The sequence below is a fragment of the Lethenteron reissneri genome, chromosome 6 (assembly GCF_015708825.2).
Source record: "Lethenteron reissneri isolate LAM-NWPU_2019-01 chromosome 6, ASM1570882v1, whole genome shotgun sequence".
In the NCBI taxonomy this organism is placed as follows: Eukaryota; Metazoa; Chordata; class Hyperoartia; order Petromyzontiformes; family Petromyzontidae; genus Lethenteron; species Lethenteron reissneri.
Window position 1 is genome coordinate 4,527,779 of NC_083784.1, and position 18,448 is coordinate 4,546,226.

General features: G+C 53.1%; 1 protein-coding gene across 1 annotated transcript; it reads right to left on the minus strand.

Moving 5' to 3' along the window:
- Positions 1 to 304: 304 nt before the first annotated feature.
- LOC133353850 (thread biopolymer filament subunit alpha-like) lies at positions 305 to 8,790 on the minus strand. Its single transcript, XM_061570298.1, has 10 exons — positions 7,962 to 8,790; positions 7,219 to 7,430; positions 6,147 to 6,207; positions 5,230 to 5,325; positions 4,446 to 4,622; positions 3,859 to 3,984; positions 3,179 to 3,292; positions 2,429 to 2,535; positions 1,801 to 2,243; positions 305 to 715 (listed from the first exon to the last, which is right to left on the minus strand). The coding sequence occupies exons 1-10, from the start codon at positions 8,628 to 8,630 to the stop codon at positions 690 to 692; spliced, it is 2,031 nt and encodes a 676-aa protein (XP_061426282.1). The 5' UTR covers positions 8,631 to 8,790; the 3' UTR covers positions 305 to 689.
- Positions 8,791 to 18,448: the final 9,658 nt, after the last annotated feature.

An 18,448-nucleotide genomic window follows, 5' to 3' on the forward strand; every position in this document is an offset into this window, starting at 1 on the left:
TCGTGTCTACGCCACTGAAGTTGACCTTAGGTAATAACAGTTGCCGGGTGACCACCAAGAACACAACATCACAAGTTCCGTAGCTTCAAGATCAACTTTTATTGCCAAGAGCCGCGCGCGCGTTGAGCCACGAGTTTCTGCTCAAAAAAAATATGACGGACCAAAGCATCAACAACAACAACCACAACAACAACAACATCAACATCAACCAAGCGATTAGTTCTCAGTTCCCAGCGACCAGAACTCAACCCGACGCCACCACGCGGAACACGTGAAGACTCAGCACGGACTTTTGGGGGTGGGGGGAATTGAACTGAACTTTCTGGTTGGTGAGTGGTGGTGAGTGAGCGTGGTTGGGGGGGAGGGGGGCCAGTGGGGGAGTGGGGGGCGAGGGGAGGGGGTAGCGATGTAATCAATTAAACACTTTGCTCGTGCAAATCCCAACCGCGTGGCCCATTGTGTTGAGTAGCGGTTATGGTCCGGTTACCTCCAGTGCTAATCACGATAGAAGTGAAAATCATCATCATCGTTGATCATCGTCGTCATCGTTGATCATCGCCGTCATCATCTAAGGCTAAGCCGAGCCGCGAATCAGCCAGGAGTTGGCAGCGACCGGCAGGAGCCGGAGACATTGGAAGCGTGAGTTCGAACCAGGGTCGTGGAGAGGAGAGGCGAGCCGAGCGATGGACTCACATCCCGTAGCCTGAAGAGGACGCTGGAGAGAGAGAGAAAGAGACAAGAACTTTGGTTTAACAACAAACAAAATGTGTGACCATGCACAATCTGCTGCTGGATGAGGTGTCCTCCCGCACGGCGTGCCGGTCATTCGTGCATGGCGGAGGGGTTTTGTGGGGAGCATAGCGGCACAGTACAACAATGGATGTTGTAGATTTGAAGCTTTCGTGACTGCAAGGATTCATATTCTTGGGTTTTTTCGGTAATGTCCCGTAGGTAAAAAATCAAATTAAAATTAAAATCACGACGTTTCGGAGGCAACACAAGCCTCCGTCTTCAGGTGGAACCGTCACAGCACGATAGCTGTACTTGATACATTTTTAATTTTATTTTTTTACCTACGTGACTTTACCGAAAAAACCCAAGAAAAATGGATGTTGCTTCACTGCCCACTTCCGAGGAGAGGGGGTGATGGGAGATGGCGTGGGGGGTCTCTATGAAGTACCAGTGCCACGGTGGCGAGATGTTAATTCTCTCGCCTGGTATACAGGAGGTCGTGGGTTCGACCCTCGACCATTAAGCTTGCTGCTGTATATTTGGGAATTTTGCGGTGTCTCTCTCCCCGCGGTCGGGTGGATTTTTCTCCGGGTCCTCCGGTTTCTCCCCTCCAAATTTAGTGACCGAAGTGCATTCAGAGCATTTGGCTGCTATACATTTGCACGTGACGATTAGCCACTTCGATGAGCTATTATTTGGTGATGGCCAAGTCGCTTTTGAAAAGAAAAAAAGAGCTGGAATGCAGCTCAGTGGGCCATTACCTGGTAAAATAAAATGAAAGAAAAAAACGCATAATAGAGGGGTTTTTTTGGTGGTTAAATCGCAAAAATATAAATGTGTCGTTAAACCCGCCACAACCCGACACAGCCAATTAGTAAGGGTTGTCACGTAAACAAAACGTGCAAATTCGCTACGAGTACAGCGGCACCGCTGCGTTGGAGAGTAAACCCACAGCATTTACAATTCGAGTGCGACGCTTCGCCAGTAATTACAACGAGCATCACAAAGGCACCGCCCATCCCCTCTCTCCAAAACTAACAACAAACAATATCGAATCGTTTCAAGTACCAGAGAAGCGGGACCGTGCGCCGTACAAGCTGCTGCTGCCCCCGTAGCCTCTTGCCGTCGAGAAGCTGCCCATGGAAGAGGCCCCGTAACCGCCGGCCAGCCCGATGCCACCGCCAAGTCCGAGTCCCAGCCCGCTGCCCAGCCCGCCGCCCAGCCCGCTGCCCAGCCCGTATCCCCCCAGACCCAGACCGGCTGCGCCGTAACTCAGGCCGGCACCGCCCAGACCCAAGCCGGCACCACCGTAGCCCAGACCGGCACCGCCACCGTAACCCAGACCGGCACCGCCACCGTAACCCAGGCCGGCACCGACCAGACCCAGGCCGGCACCGCCGTAGCCCAGACCGGCACCGCCGCCGAAACCCAGGCCGGCACCAACGCCGAAACCTCCGACGTCTCCTCCTCCTCCCCGGGTGACGACGGTGATGCCGCCGCCGCTGCTCAGCCTGCGCGCGAGCAAAAAGACACCGACGATGACCACAACGATGATACAGCTCAATGCCAAACCATCGCAAAGCGACCGAGATAACAGCAGTAAGGGATCGCGACGGCGTGGGGAAGGGAGGCCTCCATCCGGCAGTGGCTCGATCGTGGCCGACGATGAATGTTTTGAAACGCTGAGCGTCCTCACCTGGCCTCCTCGCTGTCCAGAAGCTTCCTGTAGGCGGCGATTTCGATGTCCAGGGACATCTTGGTGGCCAGGAGGTCCTGGTATTCTTGCGCGTAGTGCGCGATGTCCTGTTGGGCACGGGTCCCGTGTTAGAGCCGGGGTTTGTGGGTCACCAACGCGTTCGGGTGTCGTGAGACTAAAGGACCCGTTACATTATAATTGTTTTTTTACCCTTCTATCTGGCAACAAAACTGACACCTTTTTTACAAGGAGTCATGTTTGCATAGACCACAATACCTACAGTCATAATGCAAACAAAAAACATAACTATGATAATGTATGCACTGTCCTTGAAGTTGTTTGGTCCACACCCGAGACAGCTTTCCTTAGAGCCTAGTCTCACGTGGGTTGGACCAGATGACGCCAAAAGGCGCACAACTCAAAGACAATGCACCATCAGAGTATGAGAGCTCGGGGTAAGCATTTACACCATTGGAACCTCATTTGCCAGTAAAAAATATAATTGTTTTTTTACCCTTCTATCAGTTTTGTTGCCAGATAGAAGGGTAAAAAATCAATTATATATTTTACTGGCAAATGAGGTTCCAATGGTGTAAATATACCCGTTACATTCTTAGGGACTTCGTGGGGTTCATTGTGATGGCACGAGGCGCGTGGAGCCAGACTAAGGCACCTGTAGGGTCGTGAATGTCTCGGTAGGGTTCAGTGTTGACGCGCGAGGCGCGTGGAGCCAGACGAAGACGCACTCACCTTGCGGACTTCGTCGAGCGAGGCTTTGAGCACGGTGACCTTGCTCTGCCACTGGTCCACCTCCGTGGTGCTGCTCACCTCCAGTTCCTTCACCTGCGTCTCCAGCTTCACGTTCTGCACCGCGGGGAACGCGACAGCCGTGAGTTTAAAGTCAACATTTTTAATGAATATTATTTATATACCAAAAGCATCAGCGTAATTATCATCATCATCATCATCAAATCCAGCCCGGTGGCTCAGCGGTAGAACGAGCGGCAAGTTCCAATCAAGATTGACCGGGGTTGACTCGACCCATCATCCCTCCCTCCGAAGGTCGATATAGGTACCACTTTGTGAGGGAAGATCAACAGTGGTTGTGTTGTGGTTCAATCGCCCCCGCCACACGAACGTGGAATTGCCATTGCTTAGGAGATAGGGCACCAATACCTCAATGTTCATTCGAGCGGCAAATCGCGCGCCTCGCCCGCGATGACACGTGGTGCAGAATGACACGAAGGGCATTCACGAAAACACGGCGCAACAACGTCGCGGAGAGAGGCGCGCAGCAGCGACATCATCTCTAGCGGTGTCTAGCGGTGGATTGTTGCATCGGCGGCGGCTTTGGAGAGGCGTTCATCCAGCAGTGGATTGGCCGCTGCTGCTGATGAGGCTGCTGCTGATGATGATGATCTGCTCCTTACCACGCTACGGATGCGCTCGATCTCGCGGGTGATGGACTCCAACTGGAGCTTGTAGGTGCGCAGCTCCTCCCTCGCCTGGGTCAGCACTTGCACGCTCGATTGAGATACTCCGCTCACCGCCGTGATCTGGCGGGGGTGGGAGAGGGGGTTAGGAGTGGGGGTGGTGATCCGGTCACTGTGAGAAGTCACAACGCGTGGCTTTCTCCTCCCATTGTTGGGTGAGACGGCCCCTGGATTTCTGTTTCATGGTCCACTGATGACTTTTAACAAAGGTGGACTCCGTCAGAGTCATCGTGGTGGTTATCGTCATCACCGCCGTTACCGTCATCACCACCACCGCCATCACCATTATTGTCATCATCGTAATCATCACCTCTACGTTAATCAGATAATCATCAAATACATGTCATTCTTCAACAGCCTCCAATAAATTGATCATCATCATCATCATCAATTCAGCTGTCAGTTTATCGTCAGTGGCAGCAGCTGTCCCTACGCTAGCGCCGGGCGATGTCGAGCACGGTCTCTTGCACAAGGTGAGCGACTTTGACAGAGCCCGGGTCGGGGTGCGAACCCCCCAAATCTACCTTCTGCTGCACGGCCGCAAACGCCTCCTCCTTGCTCTTGGCCGCCAAGAGCTCGTAGTGCGACTTGACCTCCTGCAGCGCCGTGGTGAGGTCCAGCGCCTGCGCCGAGTTGTCCACCGTGATGGACACGGCCGTGGTGGAGCCTCCGGCGAGCAGGGCCTGGATCTCGCGAGTTTTCTGTGGGTGGGCGAGGGGGGGGCAGAGGAGGCGAGGGAAGGGAGGGATGGAGGCAGAGAGAGGGAAGAGAGGGGAGAGGCGGGGAGGGAGGAAGAGGGGGGAGGGAAGGGAGGGATGGAGGCAGAGAGAGGGGAGAGGCGAAGGGGGGTAGGGGGGGGAAGGGGGGGCAGAGGGGGCGAGGGAAAGAAGAGATGGAGGCAGAGAGAGGAAAGAGAGGAGAGAGGCGGAGGGGGGAGGGAGGAAGAGGGGGAGGGAAGGGAGGGATGGAGGCAGAGAGAAGGGAGAGGCGAAGGGGGGTAGGGGGGGGCAGAGGCGGTAGAGGGGAAGGGAGGAAGGCAAAGGTGGGAGGGAGAGACGGAGATTGGGGGGATGCAGCGAGGAAAGGGAGTGATGGAGGAAAATAGAAACGAGGGAGGGTGGGTGAGTGATTGACCCAGGTGAGCTCGGGGGTAATTGAGCTGTTGAGTGGACGAGTTGACGAGTTGGTGAGTGGTCGAGTTGAGTGGGCTGTAAGCACGATCGAGAGAATGGGCGAGTGAGCGACTTGACTCGTCGAGGCGGGGTGAGTGCGCGGTCCAGCGAGCGGGTGAGCGACAGGGCCACTCACCGCGGTGTACAGCTGCTTGGTGAGCGTGATCTGGTCCTCCAGGCCCGTGACCTTGGTCTGCAGGTCCACGATGCCCAGGTAGATCGAGTCAATATCCTGGCAGAGAGGAGTCACGCACGGCCTGTCAAAGGCTATAGGAGGGATATTTGGCTTTATCTTATCGCCTTCAGGTAATCTACTCATTTCACCGAATCACCCACCCTCTCCTCCTACCTCTGTCTCCCAACCATCATCTCGCTCCCCCCCCCCCCCCTCGCCTCTATCACTCAGCGCACGTTCAGGGTTTATCATTGCATCGCAAAATCATCATCATCGGCATCGGCATCATTCTCAACATTGTCCAAGTTGATTTGAAGCTTTCGTGACTTCAGGAATCCATACTCGTTGGTTCTTTCGGTAAAGTCACCGAAAGAAGCAAAGACGACCGCTTGTGTTGTTTTATTCTTATACCTACGTGACTTTACCGAAAGAACCAAAGAATATTGTACAAGTTGACTGGCCAAGTGGTTACTGCTGCTGCTGCTGCGTTGGCAGCGGTGCACAAGCACAGCCAACAATAACACCAATAACACTGTCGCCATAAATTATACAATATGTGACGTTTCGGGCTATAGCCTTTCCTCGTTGCATATTGAGAATAACAATCGCGTGAAACATCACCTATGAAATAATTTTCCTTTTTAACATTCGTTTTCTTTTCATCTACGTTTTCGTGACCAAACCATCCCGATGTAGCAGAACCCTCCTTAAAACTAGTCCCGGGACTCAGTGAGGTCTTCCTGGACAAATAAAGATCCACCCAGACGGGTTCACGAACACACTCCCCGTGCTTCCATCTCATGGACATCGCCTTGAAGCCCCGAGGGTTTTAGAATCTCGCATATCTCTGCGTGATCAGCCAACCGCATGCGAATTACCTCCTTGAGGTTGGTCCATTCGACCTCGAGAACTCGCGTCGTCTCAACCTCTTCCGTGTACCTGCATTCAAGACGAAGATCATCATCAGCAACAACATCAGCATCATCATCAGTATCACCATCGTGGCCATCTGCACCACAATCTTAATCATCATCCTGTATAAAATAGGCTGACAATTTTGGGGACATCAACAGTATTTGCGTTATAAATGGACTGCTCCTGTCATAAGAACGTGGAATTGTCACATTGTTTTATAGACGTGTAGAATGTATACACTGGTCCTGTCATAGGAATGTAACATGTCCACTCCCTACCATCATGTAACACAGACAAGATACAAAGATCTCCCATGTAGCCTTAATCAGAGTGCTGTTAGCGAGAACCTGTTAGGGCCGGGACAAGACACGAGGGGGGGGAGGGGGTGTGGCCAGTGCCACGCCGGACCGCCTTTGTCTCCCCGAGTAGCGACGTTTACGCATTTGAGGCTGAGTCGACCTAGGCGATGTCCAGGACCGGTTGAGATAATCGTCACCGGTGTTGGCTGCGATCGGGTAGCGAACTCGGGTCGCGTAGCGTAGCGCTAACCGCTGCGCCACCGCTCCCCACATTTACGGGGGGGGGGGGGGGTCACCATTCTCTTCGTTCACAACAGCAATCGACGAAGACGAAACCCCCCGTCTTAAATGTGCCGAGGATGGAGACCGTTGCGGACAATCGCGCGCTGACATCAGTGGGATTGCTCTGATTTTTTTGGCGTGGAGAGGACAATTTGAGAAAGTTTTAATTTTATAGATTTTTTTTTGGTGATTTAATTAACAAAATAAAAGGTTGGATTTGAACCCGCCAGCCCCACGACGCGCAGCCTCCGCGTGCTTCCCGCTCAGCCACCGAGCGGCGGTGACGTCACAATGGCTGCACGCGGCCAGCCAATTAAACTCGAGGCCACGCATTAGCCCTAACGGCAGCGCGACGATTAATCCTGCTCCTGCTGCTGCTACCAATTAAAAAAAAAACTCATCTACGCCTCGAGTTTCGTGGCTGGCTGCTGGCTGGGCTCCTCGTCGTCCTTACTTGGTGGTGTACTCCGAGATGATGGAGTTGTAGTGCTGGATCTCAGCCGTGAGGGCCGCCTTGGTCTGCTTGAGGAACTCGATCTGGGAGTTGTAGCTGGCCGTCACGGAGCTGATGACCACCGCGGGGCTACTGGGCCCGCTCGGGTCGTTGTTTGAGAACATGGAGATCTGCGCCTTCAGAATCGCGTTCTGCTGCTCCAGCAGACGCACCTGCACTCACACAAAGACAAAGATCCCCCACCCCGTGTAGCCTCACCGGACGTTTTGGGGCAAGTGCTGCTGTTCGCGAGTAGCGCCCACGAAGACCGGCGCGGTATACGAGGGGGTGAGTGGCCTGCATGACTACGACCGCCTTTGTCTCCCCAGTGCGTATGTTTACACACACAGCACTGGGTATTGTTCATTTAAGGCTGGGTCGACCTTAGGGGAGGCCCAGGACCAATTCAAACATCCCTCACCGTTGTCGGTCGTGAGCGGGAATCAACTTCGAGTCGCCAGGTTTGTAGCGCTCACCTAAATTTACACGCAAGGCGAAGCTCCCCCGTATAGCCTTAACAGACTTATAGGGGCAAGTGCCGTTAGCGAGCACCTAATAAGTTCGGCAACGGCGCACACGAGAGGAGGCGGTGGTGGTGAGTGGACAGCACCACGCCCGGCCGCCTTCGTCTCCCTCGTGGCGACGCTTTGCCCGGCCGCACCGAGGCACTAAACCCGAGGCCGAGTCGACGGCTTCTCGCCCACCTTGTCAATGAAGGTGGCGAACTTGTTGTTCAGGCTCTGCATGTCCAGCTTCTCCTTGAGCCTCACGCCCTGCACGAAGTCCAGCGAGGGCAGGTTGGCCACGTCGATGGTGGGCAGGGAGGGCATGCTTGGCAGACCCCCGGCGCCAGATGGATACAGGAACCCGGGGCTGACGCCATAGCCCCCGACCATGAACCCGCGTCCACCCAGGTGCCGGCGAGGCGATACGAAACCGGCTCCCGGGCCGCCCAAACCCCCCACTCGACCCACCCCACCAAGGCCGACTCCGTATCCACCTCCGAAGCCCCCAAGCCCCCTAAGATTCAACCCGGCGGCCATGGCCCCCCTCGAAGCGCCGCCTAATCCGAGACCCACACCGATCCCAAAACCAGCCCCTCTGAAGCCTCCGCCGAGAGCCCGCGCCATCCCTAGGCCGCCCCCCAAACCGCCCCCCAGACCCAGGCCGCCCCCCAGACCCAGGCCGCCCCCCAATCCCAGGCCGCCCCCAAGACCCAGGCCGCCCCCCAGTCCCAGGCTGCTGCCCATCCCGAAGGAGGACGCTGCTCCGAACCCTCTGGACCCGCCGCTGCCCAGCACGCTGCTCAGCTGCCCGCCGTAGCTTCCGCCGTAGCGCACGGAAGCTCCCCGGATACGCATCTTTTCTGCCATTGCGGTCTGCGGTTGTCTCGACACGAAGGGGGGTTCGGAAGAGTCGGTTGGTGAGGAGGGTGAGGAGGAGGAGGACGAGTCGGAGTCGTGTGAGTGGCTGAAGGTGGCTTTGCTCGCAGCTGCCTCTGGTCCTCCGAGCTGTTGATGCTGTGTGCTTCTGGTCACGTCTGCCCTGCTGTATTTATGGGGCTCGCCCCAGAACGATGGAACGAGGCGTGGAGGTGGTGAGGGCTGGTGGGAGGAGGAAGGGGGGGGGCAGGTCTTGGCCGCGTCTGCTCAGCTCGAGATCGTCCTGGCGAGCGTCGCGCCCGACTCAGCGTTAATTCGCAATTCCTCGACTCAACGGCGCTCCTTGTTCAGCGCCGCGTTCAGCCAGAGGGGCCACGCAGCCCCTCGCCGCGTCGCCCGCGTGTCTCGACCCGATTCCTAAGCGAAGTCCGCGATGCGAGCTATGCGCGCCCGTCCGCCAAAGTCCTGAAACCGCGCGTCGTCGTCGTCCACCAACAACGATGCTCAGAAGAGACTCGTGGGAGCGAGGGGGGGGGGGAGAGATGATTGTGGGGTGGACTCCAAAGTAACTCCGCTCAAGTGTCGTAACGTGGTCCATTGCGAAACTGATTGTGTCCATGCAGCCCAAGCAGGTCTGTGGGGCCATATCGTGAAGCCGTAGGGACTTGTGGAGATAGAGACCCATAGAGATTATGCGTAGAGACAAAGCCCTGAAACTGCGCGTCGTCGTCGTCCACCAACAACGATGCTCAGAAGAGACTCGTGGGAGCGAGGGGCGGGGGGCTAGGAGGGAGATGATTGTGGGGTGGACTCTAAAGTAACTCCGCTCAAGTGTCGTAACGTGGTCCATTGCGAAACTGATTGTGTCCATGCAGCCCAAGCAGGTCTGTGGGGCCATATCGTGAAGCCGTAGGGACTTGTGGAGATATTTAGAGACCCATAGAGATTATGCACAGAGACTCGAAGAGATACAGGGCTGCACACAGCACCGAGACGTCTCCCGGGAGGGTGACCAACGATGTGTTCCTGCAAGTGGACAGGGGGCAGGCGAGCGTGCTTATCCTGATAGATCTCAGTGGTGCGTTTGACAACCATCGACTGGGACACTCAGTGGGAATTTCTCGTCTTTAGTTACAGTGGTTTCACTCCTATTATGTTACAATTGATGGTTATACATCTCCAATTAGACCGGTTCAATTGCGGTGTTGCACAGGGACCTGTACTTGCCCCCCCAAACCCCCACTCTAGTCAATGTCTGTATGGCACCTCTGGGCATTTTGCTACGACATCGGGGCTTGTCATATCGCTGCTATTCCGATGCCACACAAATTCACGTCCGCATAGGCTCCGATAGTGTGAGTGCAGTCGCATCGTCTGCATCATTATCCCTTAGCGAGATCGTGGCTTCGGAAGAACGTTCCCTCATTAAATGCCGACAAAAAGCGGAGTTCATATTTATTGGTTCGCCCTTACCATGTTGTTTTAAAATCAGTTCACTGTGTGTGTCTGTAGATAGGTGACGCTGTCTGTCCATCGCAGGGGGTCAGAAATCTTGGTGTCCGATCTGATCGGGTTTTGCCCTTTGAGGCACCACGTGTCTCGAGTGGTCAAGGACATCATTGTCCGACTGCGTCGATGCCTGTCGCCCGATGATTTACAGAGAGCGGACAACGCGTTCGTGTCCTCCCAAACGTGACCATTGCAACGCAACTACTAATCGGGATGCCGGACTAAAGTGCTCGGTAGACTTCAAGCTTGTTCCGAATGCTGCTTGCTCGAATACTTTAAACGGACTCCACTTTGTGAGCACATCACACCCATTCTCTTGTCCCTGCGTTGACTACCAATCAAATATCGAATTGATGATAAGGTCCCGTATTGACCTACAAGGCTGCCACGGGCTTAGCCCCACATTACAGGAACTGATCAACTTATATCCATCACCAGTGAGGTCCTTGAGATCCTCTGACTTCCTTCTGCTGAATATTCCAAAGTAAGCGGGGCTTTTGCCAGTGCAGCTCCAAGACTATAAAACGCGTTGGCCTCTAGATAATAAGCCAATCATAATCTTAAGAGCTATTTAAATCTGCCCTGAAAACTCACCTCTTTAAAAGGGCCTTTCCCCAATAGTTTTGGTCGTTTAGCGCTGGCTCTGTCTTATTTCCTGCTTTCGGTATACGGGAGCATTGGGATCCATGGATGAAACGCGCCTTACAAATGTAAATTATTATGTGGACTCAAAGAGATGAATAGAGGGTCCTATAGACCCACGGAGATACATCGAGACCCATGGAGACGCATTAAAGACAAGCCACAGCAGTGCGATCGTGGCCACGCAACCCGAACCATGGACCATTTAGTAAACTCATAGAGACTCGTACAGACCATAGAGACCCAACGTGATTAGTAGGTACTCATAGAGATAAATAGAGACCCATATAGATGCATGGGGTGGGGGGGGGGCACCCCTCTCACTATTATGTATGTTTGGCACTTTTTAAAAAATATTGAACTTTCGGGACCATTCACCTAGGCATGTTTCTATATCCACCTTCGGGGTGTCCTAAGTGGCTGAGTGAGTCGTTGAGCGAGTGGCTGAGTGGCTGAGCGAGTGGTTTATTGAGTGGATGAGTGAGTGGCTGAGCGAGGCGGTATAGTGAGTGGTTGGTTGAATTGTCTAGTGAGTGGTTAAGCGAGTGGGTGAGTGAGTGGGTGAGTGAGTGGCTGAGTGAGTGGCTGAGCGAGTGGGTGGGTGAGTGTGGTGAGTGAGTGAGTGGCTGAACGAGTGGCTGAGTGAGGCGGTATAGTGAGTGGTTGGTTGAATTGTCGAGTGAGTGGTTAAGCGAGTGGGTGAGTGAGTGGGTGAGTGAGTGGCTGAGTGAGTGGTTAATCGAGTGGGTGAGTGAGTGGGTGAGTGAGTGGCTGAGTGAGTGGTTAAGCGAGTGGTTGAGTGAGTGGCTGAGTGTGGTGAGTGAGTGGCTGAGCGAGTGGGTGGGTGAGTGTGGTGAGTGAGTGAGTGGCTGAACGAGTGGCTGATTGAGGCGGTATAGTGAGTGGTTGGTTGAATTGTCGAGTGAGTGGTTAAGCGAGTAGCTGAGCGAGTGGGTGAGTGAGTGGGTGAGCGAGTGGGTGGGTGAGTGGCTGAGCGAGTGGGTGGGTGAGTGGGTGAGTGAGTGGGTGAGCGAGTGGCCGAGTGAGCCGGTATAGTGAGTGGTTGATTGAGTTGTCGAGTGAGTGGGTGAGTAAGTGGCTGAGCGAGTGGGTGAGCGAGTGGGTGGGTGAGTGGCTGAGCGAGTGGGTGAGTGAGTGGGTGAGTGAGTGGGTGTGTGAGTGGGTGTGTGAGTGGCTGAGCGAATGGCCGAGTGAGGCGGTATAGTGAGTGGTTGATTGAGTTGTCGAGTGAGTGGGTGAGTGAGTGGCTGAGCGAGTGGGTGAGTGAGTGGGTGAGCGAGTGGGTGGGTGAGTGGCTGAGCGAGTGGGTGAGTGAGTGGGTGTGTGAGTGGGTGTGTGAGTGGCTGAGCGAATGGCCGAGTGAGGCGGTATAGTGAGTGGTTGATTGAGTTGTCGAGTGAGTGGGTGAGTGAGTGGCTGAGCGAGTGGGTGAGTGAGTGAGTGAGCGAGTGGGTGGGTGAGTGGCTGAGCGAGTGGGTGAGTGAGTGGGTGTGTGAGTGGGTGTGTGAGTGGCTGAGCGAATGGCCGAGTGAAGCGGTATAGTGAGTGGTTGATTGAGTTATCGAGTGAGTGGGTGAGTGAGTGGGTGAGCGAGTGGGTGGGTGAGTGGCTGAGCGAGTGGGTAGGTGTGTGTGGTGTTGTAACCTGCGTTTAGTTGGGTGCAATGTAGCCGCCCCCACCCACCCCCCTTCATCCCCCTCCTCCCCCAAATCATTTTCAATTCCACCGACGATTGGAATGTTGTCTTGGCTTGGAAGAGAAACAAAGACGTATTCAGGTGTGTGTGGATGAATGTCTGTGTGGGTCTTTGTGTAGTGGTGGGAGCGGTGGTGTAGCGGTTAGCGCGTTGCGCTACGAACCCAGCCACCCGAGTTCGATTCCCGCTCACGGCCAACACCAGTGACGATTATCTGAATTGGTCGTGGGCCTCCCCTAGGTTGACTCAGCCTTAAATGAGTACCTGGTGCGGTGTGTAAACATCGCCACTTTGGAGACAAAGACGGCCGGGCGTGGTGTTGGCCACCCACCCCCTCGTGTGCCGGGCGGGCCTTCATAGGTGCTCGCTAACAACACTTGCCTCAACAGTATTATAAAGCTATAAGAGGATCTTTGTCTTTGTGGTGGTGTGTGTATGTTGGGGAGCGGTAGTGCAACGGTTAGCGCGCTGCGCTACAAATCCGGCCACCCGGGTTTGCTTCCCGCTTACGGCCAACACCGGTGATGATTATCTGAATTGCTCATGGGCCTCCCCTAGGTCCACTCAGCCTCAAATGAGAACCCGGTGCGATGCGTAAACGAAGCCACTTGTGAGACAAAACCCGTCTCGGCCATCACAGGTGTCCGCTAACAGCACTTGCCCCAACAATCTGCCGAGGCTATCCGGGTGATCTTTGATATCCCTCTTTGCTTATCCACTGCACCATTTTAGAAGAGGCTCGCGCGTGATGCGCTCCGCGATTCGACATCATACACCGGATAGGCGCGTTGCGCTGCGTCCGATAATGCCGAGCCGTGTCGTCTACTCTTGCTGCGTGATGCAGAATTCGCATTATCATCACCGCCACCACCACCACCATCTCCCCGAGACGCCACGGTCACAGAGTTGCTCAAATTCTTACGTGTCTGCCCTGACACGCTCACAAACATCGCTCACCTCCTTTCACCGCCAACTCAGCAGAACTATCAGACACAAAGTCATCCCCTTCACACCCCCCCTCTATCCTTGCCCCTCCCCCCCACGCCCCCCACCCCACCCCACCCCCCACCAGAACCCCCGTGGGGGTGCTGATTGCGAGTGCTTATTAAGCCCGGCGCACGGATCACGGAACCTGGTGGTGGTGGTGGCGGTGTGGACGGTACCGCGCCCGGCCGCCTTTGTCTCTCTCTTCCGCTGTTGATGCGTGGACTGTATAATGGTGTATAATGTAGCGGGGCGGAGATGGATTTCTCGCTCGATATTTGCCGGAACGCCGCTGAAGCTGCGCTCGCTTGGAGCAGGGGATTTCGGCGTATGGCACTACCACTAGACCAAAATAACACTAAGAATAAAAACATTTTTTGCTGAATTCGGTAAAAAAAAAGAGTCGCAATGCATCGTGGTGAATACGAGACGGCGAAGTCATTGATAGATGACATCACAAAGCGGTGCTTACAGAGCCCAACGTGGTTGCTGAGCCTCAGGCTGTCGACCCGTGCGCTAGAGTTACAAGGTACGCACGCTACGAACGATACCTACTGCGTAAACAAGAGTCATCGTCGACAATTGGACTTGATTTGAAGCTTCCGTGGCTGCAGGAATCCGTACTCATTGGGTTACCTTCGGTAAAGTCACGTGGGCATTAATTCTAGATTTGAAGCTTTCGTGACTGCAAGGATTCATATTCTGAGGTTTTTTGGGTAAAGTCACGTAGGTAAAAAATTAAAATTAATAAAAGTAAAATGAAAATAAAATAAAAATCACGATGTTTCGGAGGCAACACAAGCTTCCGTCTTCAGGTGGAACCGTCACAGCACGATAGCTGTATCAAGAACCGTCACAGCACAATAGCTGTAACTTGATACAGCTATCGTGCTGTGACGGTTCCACCTGAAGACGGAAGCTTGTGTTGCCTCCGAAACGTCGTGATTTTTATTTTATTTTAATTTTACTTTTATTAATTTTAAATTTTTACCTACGTGACTTTACCGAAAAAACCTAAGAATATCACTTGGTATTTTATTTTATTTTATAGCTACGTGATTTTACCGAAAGAACCAAAGAGTATAATTGCTGTACTATGCACTCCTACGCCGGACTGTCCGGCTTTCCATTCGTATTGTTTTACCAGCCGCGCCGGGAGATAGAATCGAACCGGTGAAGCTTGGATAAGTTCCGGCTGAGTTGACCTAGACAGGGCACGGGACAGACAATCGAACTCAGACAGAGAGAATGTTGGAACGAGCGATGTTAGCGAGCACCTATTAAGGCCGGTACCGCACACCCACGTGGTGTTGTGGTCAGAACAGCGCCAGACCGCCTTTGTCTCCCCAGTGCTTTTGTTGATTACACACCGCACCAGGCATACTCGTTAAAGGCTGAATCTATGTAGTGGAGGCTCACAGCAGGTTCAGATATCACACTCGCCACTGATGTTAGCCGTGGCCAGGACTCGAACTCAAGTGACGGGTTAGAAGCGCGGTGCGCTAACCACTGCGCCACCACTCCTCGCACACGCACAACGACAAAGATCCCCCGTAAAGTCTTAACGGCTGTTGGGGCAAGTGCTTGTGAGTGAGCAACCTACGCAGGCCGCAGTAGTCACACGAGGGGGGTGCGGTGGCCATCACCACGCCCGGTCGCCTTTGTCTCCCTAGTTCCGGGTGCTCATTCAAGGCTGAGTCGACTTCGAGAGAGCGCGGATGCTGAGAAGCAAATTCCTTCGGGGATTTCGTCAGATCTGACCCCAATGAGTCACGTGCAGTATTCTCACTCTCTCCCCATGGGCCGTGTCCTTCCTCACAGACGCTGTTGCTCGTGGCATTCCATCTGTGTAGCTCTGTCCATAGGCGGAGGTTGACTTCTATATTTGGGGGGGGGGGCAGGAGTTCGTTTTGTCCCCCAAAATTAGGAATTGCGGGTGCATATAATGAATGTATTAATTTTGAATCTTAATTGTAAACTACTGAAAATAAATCTATAAAGGTGTCCAGTTTGGGGGGGGCGGGGGGGGGGGCATTGCCACCCTGTGCCCCCCCTCAATCTCCGCCCATGGCTCTGTCCACGATCTTCACTCTACAACGTCGCATCAGAATTTCTCTTCCCGCTCGCTCACTCGCTCGCTAAAACTGCTCTCTGCGCGAACTCAATTCGCCGTCTTCCTCCGGCATATCGCGGTAACCTCGAATGTCCCCGGCCGGTCCACGCGCTCACGCACAGTCTCTCGTTAATCTCGTCACGCGTCCAGGAAATCTATACCGTGAGCCTTTCTCGAATTGTTTTTTCATACATTTATCACGTTGTGCTAATTCAAGCAGTTGGCATTTGCCAACGCATTGGCCCACCCGTTCAGAATGACGTTTGGCGAACGTCTTTTGAACGTTCGCTGTGCAGCAGACCGGCGCGTATCCGTACGGTTAATTCACCCCCACCCCCCCACCCCGGCAGTATTTACCAGGGCAGCCTGTTGGATACGACACAGTTGAACATCTCTGCGACAAGTGGCGAACGGGCTAAGCGCTGGGTCCACGTCGTCATCGAGTCGGTGGCTGCGAGATGTTAACGACCTCGCCTGGTATGCAGGAGGTCGTGGGTTCGATCCCCGACCTGACGCCTGCTGCTGTATATTTGGAGTCTGCGGTGTCTCTCTTTGTCCCCGTGATTTCTCTCCGGGTCCTCTGGTTTTTTTCCTCTACGTTTTAGAATCAACATCACGCGTTTAGAGTATTCGGCTGATATATATTTCTTACGTGATTAGCCACTTTGTTGAGCTATTATTAGCTCAGTGGGCCTTATCTGGTAAGATAAAACAAATTATGTGTAGTTTGTAGACTATAAATAATGTTTAGTCTGTACGGGATAGCTTCACCCCTTCGCACGTGTGGGGGTTTCTCCAGGGCTCCGGTTTTTATCCCGCAGGTAAACACTCAGGAATTAAAAAAAAAATCATTTCAATATTTTTTTTATTTTATGTAGCGATTTTTTTTCAGAAGCGACCCGACTATCAAAAATGATAGCTCAACGAAGTGGCTTATCGCGTGGAAATTTATTGGAGTCAAATATTCTAAACGTGCGTTTTGAGTTTAAATGTGGAGGGGAAAACCGGAGGACTCGGAGCGGGAATCGAACTCGGGTGGCCGGGTACGTGGCGCAGCGGGCGAACCGCTACACTACCACCTTCCACGTGTACACACACACACACGCGTGTACACACAAGACAAATATCCCCCGTGTAGCCTTAACAGACTGTAGGGGCAAGTGCTGTTAGCGAGCACCTATGAAGGCCGCCTTTGTCTCCCCAGTGGTGCTGTTCACACATCGTACTCATTTGAGGCTGAGTCGACCTAGGGGAGGCCCAGGACCGGTTCAGATAATCGTCACTGATGTTGGCCATGAGCGGGAATTGAACCCGGGCCGCCGGGTTTGTAGCGCAGCTCCCCATTGTGTGTACACACACACGTGTACACACACACACGTGTACACACACACACGTGTACACACACACACGTGTACACACACGTGTACACACACACACGTGTACACACACACACGTGTACACACACGTGTACACACACGTGTACACACACACACACAGATCCCCCGTATAGCCTGAACAGACTGTAGGGGCAATTGCTGTTAGCGAGCACCTATGAAGGCCGGAACGGTACACGAGGGGGTGGGTAGCCAGCACCACGCCCGACCGCCTTTGTCTCCCTAGTGGCGATGTTTACACACCGCACCAGGTACTCATTTAAGGCTGAGTCGACCTAGGGGAGGCCCAGGACCGGTTCAGATAATCGTCACTGGTGTTAGCCGTGAGCGGGAATCGAACCCGGGTCGCCAGGTTCATAGCGCAGCGCGCTAACCGCTACACTACACGTGTACACACACACACACACACGTGTACACACACACACACACGTGTACACACACACACACGTGTACACACACACACACGTGTACACACACACACACACGCGTACACACACACGTGTACACACACACACGCACAACAACAACATTGGAGGCCCCAGGAGCGGGTTGGTTATCATTCACCACTGATCTTAGCCGTGGCCTGGAATGCACTCCCAGATGGCCGTAGGTGGGAGGGTGGGGGAATGAACATGCATTACAGTTTATATATTTATATTTGTGTTGCGTTTGTGGAGAGACAAACACGTGGTGACCGATCGTGAGCCTATCTGTATTTAATGGAATCGCCACATCGAGAGGAATTGAATCGTTGCGATGTACTAAATCATCCCATAAGCTCCCATACGCATTCCTGAAAGAAAAAAAAACAGTGTGCCTTCTTGATGGGGAAATATATATAATTGGCGACGTTTCAGGTAATGGACATTTTTCAAAGCACATACATCATGTGTGTTTCTGGCAACGTTTCGTTATGTGCTCTGAAGAAGGGGTCATTGCCTGAAACGTCACCGATTATCACTGGTCAACACACTTTTTCTTGCATTAAGTATTCCAACGGTTTTAAGGTAATTTTGGGGTGCTGATTACAAATCTGGCATCAGTTTTTGTCTATCACATCAAGTTTTTGAGATATCAAATATTGCATTTTCAATAAAAACTGCAGAAGAAAAATATTAAATAAATGTGGATATCTACATAAAATGATATTATAAACACACTATCTTAAAAATACAGCACCATATTTTAACACTAAAGCAGTCACTGACTCGCAACAACTTGCAATCATAAGTGACAGAGTTAATTTCGGGTAAAATCAATGAAAATGGGGTATGCCGATAGCATGAAAATGAGATGTGATAGAGCAAATCTGAGATCAGATTTGGAATCAGCACCCTGAAATTTGTCTAAAACAGCTGCAAAAGTCCAGGCCAGAATTTGTTTTTGTTGTTGACCAGTGTAATAATATTCATGTTTAAGTCTGCAGCTTGATTGGCCCATGTGTGGATGT